We start from the raw sequence: 11798 nt of genomic DNA on the forward strand, positions 1-11798 counted from the left end.
TACTGAAAGCAGCAGAGGAACACATTGGAAGGTACACTATTAATACATCCCATAAATCTGTACCATGGTGGAACCTATCTTGCAAGCTAGCAGTTAAAGCTAGCAAAAAGGCCTTAAACAAATTTCGCAGAACACGAGCAGAAGTGGACTTAATTAATTTCAAGAGACTAAAGGCCAAATAAAAACGAGTAATAAAAGAAAGTAAACGAGAATCTTGGATTAAATTCTCCAGTACTATAACCGCTGACACATCTCAAACTCAAGTATGGAACAAAATAAAACAAATTAATGGACGCAACACAACGTATAAAATACCCGCACTTATCCACGAAAATAATATTATCACAGACGACCAGAAAATCTCTGATACCTTTGCACAATATTTTTTAGACAAATCCAAAAACAGAATTAACCATTTATTGACACGGGACGAACAGCACCCTCCTCAGTTCTCCTCATCTAACCCTGATCCACTTAACCTACCGTTTACTCTGGACGAACTCTATGATGTTGTTAGCTCTCTAAAAAAATCTGCTGCCGGACCAGATGACATTCCCTCAATATTTATTAAAAAACTACATTCAGATACATTAAGAAAATTATTAGATCTGTACAATATTTTATGGACAGATCAACTGTTTCCCAGGCTATGGAGAAAATCCATTTTGATTCCAATTAAAAAGAATGACTGCATGTCAGCATTACCCAGTTCATTTCGACCCATTTCTTTAACTTGCTCATTATGTAAAGTCTTAGAAAAAATGATAAATAATCGTCTTAACTGGTACTTAGAACGACATAAGTTACTAAATCCATTTCAGTCAGGATTTAGATCAAATAGATGCACTATGGACAATTTGGTTTCACTTCAGTCTGAAATTGCGTACGCCATGCAAAGCAAGAATGAGGTAATTGCCGTTGCTCTAGACATAGAGAGTGCTTTCGATACCACTTCAAAATCAATAATTATTGCAAAACTTAGTGACCTCAAATTAGAAGGTAATATAACAACATTTATTAATCTCTTTTTAACGGATAGAACGTTTCAAGTGTCCATAAATGGTAAAATGTCTGCAACACAAGCTGTAGAGAATGGACTACCTCAAGGTTGTATACTTAGCACCACACTATTCTTAATCTGTATTAATGACATAAGCTCTATGATAAAAGCACCAGTTCAACACGCTATTTACGCTGATGATATCATTCTATTTTGTCAAGGTAGGACCACATCCAGTACATGTGCGTTACTCCAAAACACCATAGAGTCTATTACCAATTGGTCAGAAAGTACAGGATTCAAATTTTCACCACATAAATCTGTAGTAATCCAATTTAGTAAAAAATACAGGTCTCCCCAACCTAATTTACAACTACATGGAACTTCGCTTCGTGTAGTAGATAACCATAAAATCTTAGGTATGCAATTTGATAAAAGACTGTCTTGGAGAAATCATATACAAACCACTAAAGCTAATTGTTTAAAAAGAATAAACATAATTAAATCCCTTGCTCACTACCACTGGGGATCTGAAGAGGAAGTATTACTCAGAATTTACCAAGCTCTAATTAGGTCCAAACTTGATTACGGTAGCATACTCTATATGTCTGCATGCAAGTCTCTCTTAAATTCTCTTAACGTCGTTCAGAACACATCTCTTCGTATTTGTCTTGGAGCTTTCAGATCTAGCCCATCTGAAAGCATCCATGTCGAAGCCTATGAACCTCCACCGACTGATAGGAGACAAAGACTCCTTCTGAATTATTTTGCAAAGGTCTCTGCTCTGCCAACCCCTCAAATCCAACTGCCTATCTTGTTGCCAGACACACAGTAATAAATCCAACAGGAAAACCTAGGTCTGTATACCCAATTGACCGCAAATTACACCAGTTAATTAACAACATAGATTTTTCAAATATGACCCCGATCTGTATCCCTCATACCCCGCCTTGGACCAGAAAGCAGCCTAGTTTTAACATTAGTCTATGTAGATACGACAAAAAGGAAACACCCAGCCTTATGATTAGACAAGAGTTCAATAAAATGATCGACATGGAAAAGTTTGATACAATCTTATACACAGACGCCAGTAAAAATGAAAATGGTACAAGTTGCGCAGTTACTACTACAAATGAAACAATAGCGTCATTCCGCCTCCCTACAATCTGCAGTATACATACAGCGGAATTATATGGAATAAATGAAGCTCTAGAAGTCACACCAAAAAGCAGCAAACGTATAGCCATATGCACCGACTCACTGTCATCGATTCATTCACTAAAAACCTTAAGATCACAACACCCAATAGTCAATAAGGTACACACTCACTGTCATCAGCTGTTAACTTCGGGCACCTCAGTCTCCATAATCTGGGTTCCTTCGCACGTAGGTGTTACTGGTAACGAGAAAGCGGACCAAGCAGCGAAAAAAGCTAATTGCCCTAATAATCCTGTCGAAAAGATACAGCTCCATCAGGACCTAAAATATCTCTTCAAGCAATCAGTTTTTGAAAATTGGCAAGATCAATGGAATAGAAGCACATCAAAATTACATCAAATACAACCAATAATTCGACCATCGCAAATTCCCATACAAAAAAGAAGAGACAAAGCCATAATCAGACGAATAAGAATAGGTCACACTCGTCTCACGCAGGGTTACCTCATGAGTTCTGGAAATCCACCAGTCTGTGAAAGCTGCAACAACACGCGGCTTTCCATACAGCATATCCTACTTGAATGCAGTACTTTCAGCTCCACCCGACGACGGCATAACATTAGTGGTACCCTTAGTGATATACTTAGTTCACCTGGTTCAATGAACTCTCTGATTGCTTTTCTGAGAGATTCTAATTTGTATAATTTAATATAAAATGTTTATAAATTTTGTAAAAGTACCTAAAACTTGTAGCTTAACCAAATATTGTAACCAATTATTGTAACCAACTATTGTAACCAATTATTGTAACTGTTTTTGTTCCCGTGTCAATGACCATAATAGTTGTCGAGACACGTAAATTTAAATAAAAAAAAAAACATTAATTTTCATTAATGTCACTGAATGTATTTTTTCATAGCAACGAAGGGCATCTGACGTAATATACTTGACGATGGGAAATTATCAAAAATTATCAAAGGTAATACCACGAGTCCTCTAAATTTTGTCGATAAATTTTTTGTTTTCACAAAAACTTCTTTATTTGGTAAAATTACGAAAACAAACCGAATGATAAAATCACGAGTCCGAAGGACGAGTGATTTTATCCATTTCGGTTTGTTTGAGTGATTTTACCCTAAATAAAGAAGTTTAAGTATGAAAACGAAAAAATTTATCAAGCAAAATTTAGAGAACGAGTGGTATTTGAAAAGATTATTTTGTGAACCAATCGGTATGTATTATTAGTAAATACGGCCATCTGTGTAATATTTTTAAGACAACTAGGATCAATGTCTTAAGTAGGTTATAGATAAATTATTTTATGATTTAAAATGAACCAATTTATTTATTATATTGTTAATACATAAAAAACTGTTTAAATCGAAAATGAACAATTATTAAAAACACAATTTTTATAACTAATATGAGATTTTCCAATGTCGTTCGTACCTAACGTATTATGTGAAATTTAGGGTACCTTAAGTTTTATCAGGGAAGAGACTTTTATCAAGGAAGAGGCTGTTTTATCAGTATTACACTCAATGATTGGCTAGAACGTCGTTCGTAACGTATTATGTGAAATTTAGGGTACCTTAAGTTTTATCAGGGAAGAGACTGTTTTATCAAGGAAGAGGCTGTTTTATCAGTATTACACTCAATTATTGGCTAGAACGACGCGTGGTGATTGGCTGAAAAAGCAAAAACGTCAGAATTTGACAGGTGAAAAAAATAATCAGTTTAATTTTGATTTCTGTAGCTTTCTATTGGTCAGAATCTCCTATGAATGAAATAATCGCTGCAATTTTTATTTATTTAGCTTTCTATTAATCAGAATCTCTAGGAATGAAATAGTTTGCGTTATTTTTCTTAAATTTGTAGATTATTTAGTCTGCGTTATATAAAAACGTGTTGTTTATAGTACTCTTTAGCGACGTTTTAGTGTAATAAAATATTTATGTATTACCGTCGAAGGACGACGCGACGTGACCAACCAAAAAAGGAGATGAATCTGGTGATTTTTCAGTGACAGACATTATTGGATGTGAATCTGTCTTTTGAGTATACTCCTCCTAGTTTTAAAGTAAGGTATTGTTATATCAGTGATCAATAGAAACGAAAATAAAATAAAATTAAGACATATTAGTCGAAGTAATAAAGCACTGAATCGCCCAGTAAAAAACGACAGGACGGATCTTAATAATTTTTTTTGCATTCGATTCGTTAATACGTCAGGAAACTTTGTGACTCTAGGGATGAGATAATATTGAAAACCTGCATACAAAATATGCATTCTTAAAGTGCATTTCAAACAGACAATAAAAAAAATCAGAACTCGTCAATTATCGGCGGAAATGAGTTCATTTTGTTACTCGGAGGTTTTTGGGATCGCTGAAAACGAATATGACGTCGTATGTGATCTCCGGAGTACTTGGTGTCCAGGGTACCTACTGTTTACCTTGTCTTGTGGAGTTTTCGGCAAATTCATTAAAAGATTAGTCAAAAATCATTACTCGGGGTGTTTTTGTGGTCGCTAACGACGAATATGACATCGGAAATGATCTCCGGAGTACCTGGTGCCCAGGATACCTACACTTGACCTCGTCTGGTGGCGTGTTCTCGGCAAATGCATTAAAAAATTAGTCAAAAGTCTTGACTCGGAGGGTTTTTGGGGTCGCTGACGATGAATATGACATCGAAAGTGATTTTTGGAGTACTTGGTAGCCAGGGTACCTAATGTTTACCTCATCTTCTAAAGTTTTCGTCAAATCCATTAAAAAATTAGTCAAAATTCATTACCCGGGGAGTTTTTGGCTTCTCTGACGACGAATATGACATCGGAAGTGATCTCCGGAGTACATGGTGCCCAAGGCACCTACTGTGTACGTCGTCTTCTGGAGTTTTCGGCAAAATTATTAACAAATTAGTCAAAAATCATTACTCGGGGGTTTTTGGGGTCGCTGATGACGAATACGACATCAAAAGTTATTTTCGGAGTATCGGGTACCCAGGGTACCTGCTGTTTACCTCGTCTTGTGGAGTTTTCTCGGCAAATTTATTAAAAAATTAGTCAAAAATGCTTACTAGGTAGCTTTTTGGGGTCGCTGACCACGAATTTGACATCTAAAGTAATTTTCGGAGTACTTGGTACCCAGGGTACCTACTGTTTACGTCGTCTTCTGAAGTTTTCGGCAAATTGAATAAAAAATTAGTCAAAATTCATTACTAGGGGGGTCTTGACATTTCTGACGACGAATATGACATCGGAAATGATCTACAGATTACCTGGTGCCTAGGGTATCTACTGTTTACCTCGTCTTCTGGAGTTTTCGACAAATTCATTAAAAAATTAGTCAAAAATCATTACTCTGGGAGTTTTTAGGATCGCTGACGACGAATATGACATCGGAAGTATTCTCAGGAGTACTTGATGTCCAGGGTACCTACTGTTTATGTCCTAAATAAGATAGTAATAGATATGTAATAGATAAACAGTAGGTACCCTGGGCTCCAAGTACTCTGGAGTTCACTTTAAATTTCATATTCGTCCTCAGCGACCCCAAAAAACCCCCCGAGTAATGATTTTTGACTAATGTTTTAATTAATTTGCCGGAAACTTCACAAGAAGAGGTAAACAGTAGGTAAACCCTGGTCGTCATGTACTCCGGAGGTCACTTACGGCGTCATATTCGTTTTCAGCGACCCCGAAAACCCCCGAGTAACCAAATTGAACTCATTTCCGCCGATAATTAATGAGTTCTGAATTTTTTTTTATTTTCTGTTTGAGATGTACCTTAAGAATGCATTTTTTGTATGCAGTTTTGCAATATTATATTGGCTCGGGGTCACAAAGTGTCCTGGCGCATTCACGAATCGAACGGAAAAATAATTATCTTGTTTTTTTATTCTGAGGTAAGGCCGATTTTGGTGCTTTATTGCTTCGCCTATATAATGTGTTATTTATCTACACCAAAACAGCAGAAAATAATTTATATATATATATATATATATATATATATATATATATATATATATATATATATATATATATATATATATATATATATATAAATCAAACAGATGAAATAGAGAATGTGGAAAAATCCCCTTACGAACAATTCACACATCCACCATTTCGGGTTGGGAAAAATTTTTCGAATAGAATCAAAGATCCAAACACCAGTTCTTAGAAATGTGTTTCGCCCTCTTCAACCTCTCTGGGCTTATCAATAAAGATGAGAGGTTGAATATATATATATATATATATATATATATATATATTAGGGTGGTCCTTATTTTCGAAAGTTCATATTTTTTCAAAATTATTTGTAATTTTGTTCAGTTACACCAAAACATTAAAAATACAAAATTTCAGCTCAATCCGATAATATTAACACGTGCCGCATTGGCCTTGAAGTTTCATGCATCTGACTGTCTAACATGCTACGACGAGTCGGCGCCAAGTGCGTTCGAATTCGCTACAAGCGCGACTACAAGTCTCGACAAGTCAATTTTGTTTTTACATATTATTTGTTCAATGCTACATTCGTTTTAGTTTCGTACTTGAAGTGCATAAGAAAAGACGTGCTATATAAGTAATTGATAAAAGTGCTGAAATGTCCACTTTGCGGAACAATATTTATCTAGTTGGAGTGATGAAAAATCAAATCTGCGGTAGTAAATTACCATGTAAACGAGATGTTTTGAGTGTACTTTTTTATAACATGAGAGTGGTAAATTTAAATCTTAATGACAGCAGTGCTTTAGTTATTGATGAAGTGGTCGTTTTTTGGAAAAAAGCAAGAATCCCAGTTCAAAACCGTTCAAACTGTATTTTGAAATTAAAATCTTTGTACGATAATGTCAGAAATTTAGAAAAATCTAAAAATAGAGATACTGAACGGCAGAGAGAAAAAGAAAATGATTTTAAAGAAGCTTTAGACAACCTTTTCGATATTGCCACCTTAAATGCGTTAAATGAGATTAAAATCGCCGAAGATAGAGAATTTTTAATTAAGCAAAGGGAGAAAGGTAGAGTAGGTTGTATGTTGGGAGTAGATATCAAATTATTACGTAAGGAAAAGCGGAAAGAAGAACGCACAGCTGCAGAGTTGAAAAGAAAAGAAGATTTGTTGGAAAATTCTAGTTGTTCGATTGGACATTTTGAAATGGAAGATAAAGAACACGAAGATTCACAGAAAAAAGTGATAAATCAAGACAACAGTGAAGATGACATATATTTCATATCGGAATCTCAACAGGGTCCATCTTCAAACAAGAGAGGACGAAAGACGTTAATGACACCTCGCCTGGCCGCTGCCTTGGACAAATGTAAAGTGAGTGACAGGGATGCAATGCATATTATTTCTGCCGTCCTAGAAGCTCTTAATATAGATATCACCGAGTTTGTTCTCAATAGATCGTCTATCAAAAGAAATAGAGAGATTTTGCGGAAAATAAAATATTCATCAATAAAATCGGTAGGAAATGATGCAAATTTTATTGAAGTGCATTGGGATTCCAAATTATTGCCTGATATCACAAAAAATGAGAAAATTGATCGGCTTCCTGTGATCGCGGTTGGTTTAGATTTTGAACAATTATTAGGAGTACCTGGAATTGCATCATCAGCAGGATCGGAAGTTTGCTCTGCTGTGTTCCATATCACTGATGAATGGAATTTAACCGAAAAAATTCAAGCCTTTTGTTTTGATACTACAGCATCAAATACTGGTCGTATAAAAGGAGCTGCAGTTCTGCTTCAACAAAGGTTAGGGCGAGATATTTTGTGGCTTCCATGCCGACACCATATATTTGAGGTCGTTTTGGCTGGTGTATTCACGAGGACAAAAGCAATTGTAACATCCGGCCCTGAAATTGCTCAATTCAAAGCACTTAAAGAAAACTGGAAGAATATTGATAAAATGAAATTTTTAGATTATACCAGCGATGAAGCCGTTTATAATGCACTGAAAGATGTAGCGCCCGAAATTATTTATTTTGTGAAACAGAAACTTGCAGAAGAGCAACCACGTGATGACTACAAAGAGTTTTTGCAATTGACGCTCATTTTTTTGGGAGATAAAACAAATGTGAGTTTTAGGGCCCCCGGTGCATATCATTTAGCGAGATGGATGGCTAAAGCGATTTATTGTTTAAAACTTTTTTTATTTCGCGATCAAATGAAAATGAGAAAGGATAATTCCAAACTGAATGCAGAAATTTGCGTTTTCGTTGTATACTGTTATGTAGAGGCCTGGTTTTCAGCAACGAATACTACAGGAGCTCCCCTAAATGATATATATTTTTTGAGAAAATTGGTTATATTTAAAAATATTAATGAAAACATTGCAACCATTGCAATAACAAAATTTTTAAACCATTTATGGTATCTAAGTGAAGAGTGTGCTGCCATGGCAATATTTGACGATAGAATTGAGAGAGTTGAAAAAATTAGAATGGCTCAAAAAATTATGGAATGTGCAAGTAAAAACATAGAGACTGTGAATGAAAAAGAAGAAGAAAATGAAGAGACAGAAGTCATTGAGAAAAAACTATCGTTGCAAATCCGAGATGTCCAAAATTTTGTTCAAAAAGATCTACCAACTGAATTATTGTCCGCCAATTCACTTCAGTTATTTAAACGATTCGGTATTTGTGTTGAATTTCTTCAGGACGATCCGCTGAATTGGGAAAACAGAGAGGATTATCGCACAGGAAAAAATATCATTTCAACCTTAAAATGTACAAATGATATTGCAGAAAGAGGAGTCAAGTTGATTGAGGATTACAATGAAAAAATGACGAAAAATGAACATCAAAAACAATTTTTGATACAGGTATGTAGTATGTATAAACAATAGTTATTTATGAAACAGTTCGTGAAGTATGCTTTTTGCGAACGCACGCGATACTTAGAGTACGAGCGATAGCGAGTGCTCTACATCGCGTAAGTTCGCAAAAAGTACTTCACGCACAGTTTCATACAATATTTTATCTACTCTACGATAAATAAATCAAAAAACTGTAACTCTTCGTCACTGGAATTCATTTCAATTCTATTTACAATTTTTAGAACTTTGACATTTAAAAATTCTAATTTCTTTCAAACCACAAAACTGTCAAAATTTTTGTTGTAATTTATTGCTCATTATGTCATCACCATGACAACGCGAAAGTTAAGGATATTTGATTATATGAAAGTGTGTGAAAAACCCATTGAAAGTGTGTGAAAAAGTTAGTCCCATTTAAAATACACAGGTACTTCACGCACACTTTAAATCCTTCACGAACTGCTATCTATAATGACAGTTTTCACAAACTAAAAACTGATACATAATATGACGTAGAGTAGATAAATTTAATTTTTTGTTATTTTTTTCTTAGCAGTTAGTCCCATTTAAAATACACAGGTACTTCACGCACACTTTAAATCCTTCACGAACTGCTATCTATAATGACAGTTTTCACAAACTAAAAACTGATACATAATATGACGTAGAGTAGATAAATTTAATTTTTTGTTATTTTTTTCTTGAACACATTATATAGGCTAGGTTCAGAAAACACATTCAATATTATTTTTTTTTATTCAGGTTGTTCAGGAGTACCGGAGAGAGTTCCCAGTCGCCACAAAAGGAGGCTTACTTAAATCCAAAATATGTATCTGAAGTGGATGTATCATTTCAATAAATAAAAAATATAGTATTAGGATAAACTATATCTTTATTTTACGTTTTCATTTTAATTAGTATGTTTTTATACTAAAGTTTAAAAAAAATGCGTAATTTTATGTTTACAGTCGAGCGTACGCGTACATTGTCGTTCTTATAGGTAATAAATAACTGCCTTACATTGAATCTCACAACTTTAGCGTCGATGCGGCACGTGTTAATATTAACCGATTGAGCTGAAATTTGTTATATTTTCATGTCTTATATAAAGGTACATTCTGGCAAATAATTTCTAAAAAATTCGAAAAAAAATTTTTTTCCTTATAAATAAGGACCACCCTAATATATATATATATATATATATCCCGTTCACAGCGTAATACGCCTTTGGGTTCCCGTTCGCCAAACCTGTCTATTCGGCCAGTCTTCTTCAGATAGATTTCTTGCTGACATTGCTTTTGAGATTCCTTGGATCCATGTTGTTGGTGGTCGTCCTCGTTTTCTTTTCTCTGGTGGTACCCATTCTAATATCTTTTTGGGTAGTCTTTCTTCCCCCATACGTCTAACATGTCCGTACCATATTAGTTGTTGTTTTTCGATGCCTTCTATAATTGATCTTTGTACTTTCATTTGTCTCCTGATGTCCTCATTTTTCACATATTCTAATCTAGACTTTCCCGCTGCTCTCCTCCAAAAATCCATTTCAACTGCCAATAGGTTACCTTTAAGTTTTTGTGATAACTGCCACACTTCTGAGCCATAGACGATTACTGGTTTTAATATGGTATTATATATTCGCTTTTTCGTTTCCGGTCCTATATTTTTTTGCCTTAATACTGAATTCAACGCACCTATAACTTGTTTTCCTTTGGTTATTCTGTCTTTTATGGCTTCATCACTTCTTCCTGTCTTTGTCAGTTTTACCCCCAAATATGTACATTGGTCACATTTCTTAATAGTTTCATCTTCTAAGTCGAGGTCATCTGGAGTATTTTCTCCTCCTACGGAAAGATATTGTGTTTTTCTGGACATTTACTTCGAGGCCCCATTTTTTGTACTCTTCCATTAGTTTTCTAGCCATATACTCCAGGTCTTCTTTGTCTTGGGCAATAACTACTTGGTCATCTGCATAGTGCAACGTATATAACGTTTCATCCCCAATAGATAGTCCCATCCCTTTACACTTCTTCTTCCAGTGCCTGAGTGCTTCATCGATATATATGTTGAACAGTATGGGAGATAGACAACAACCTTGCTTCAGTCCTTTTGTTACCTGAAAACTATTAGACACCTCTTTTCCTATTTTAACTTTTGCTATTGTGTTCTTATAAAGCTCTTTGATAGCATCGATTAGTGTAACGCTGATACTGGTTTTCTCCAATACTTTCCACAACTTCGCAACAGGCACGGTGTCATATGCTTTTGTTAAATCGACTAAGAGTAAATGCACTTCTCGAGATCTCAGTGTTCTTTTCTCAAGTATTTGGGATAAGCAGAAAATACTATCTATTGTGGATCGTCCTGATCTGAATCCGTTTTGTTCTTCTGACTCAAAAGGGCGGTATTCTTCGCATATGCGTTCTTTTATAATTCTTCCTTATAATCTGCTAAGCGTACTCGTAACAGTTATACCCCGATAGTTATTGCAATCTTCCTTATTTCCTTTCTTATGGATAGATGTAATCCATCCTTCTTTCCAACTTTGTGGCACTGGTTCTCCATGCAAGTGCCTATTGAAAACTTCTGTTAGAATCTCGAATAGTTTGTTGGTTCCATTTTTTATAACTCTGCATATATCCCCTCTGGACCAGGAGCACGTCCATTTTTCAGCAGTGATACAGCTTTTTTAGTGTCTTCTACGTTGATTGTTAATGGCTCCCCTTGAATCAGGACTTCATGTTGTTCTATGTTTTTGTATTCCGGTCTTTCTTCTAGTAACAGTGTTTTATAGTGTTTTTCCCATTTTTCAG

At 35.1% G+C, this 11798-nt stretch overlaps 1 protein-coding gene across 1 annotated transcript; it reads left to right on the top strand.

Annotated features, from left to right (window-relative positions):
* Positions 1–6879: 6879 nt before the first annotated feature.
* On the top strand, positions 6880–9877 carry LOC126880828 (uncharacterized). The gene is made up of 2 exons (XM_050644893.1): positions 6880–8994; positions 9751–9877. Exons 1-2 carry the CDS (start codon positions 6880–6882, stop codon positions 9823–9825), a joined length of 2190 nt encoding a protein of 729 aa, XP_050500850.1. The 3' UTR covers positions 9826–9877.
* The last annotated feature ends 1921 nt before the right edge of the window (positions 9878–11798 follow it).

Source organism: Diabrotica virgifera, chromosome 2 (assembly GCF_917563875.1).
Source record: "Diabrotica virgifera virgifera chromosome 2, PGI_DIABVI_V3a".
NCBI lineage: Eukaryota > Metazoa > Arthropoda > Insecta > Coleoptera > Chrysomelidae > Diabrotica > Diabrotica virgifera.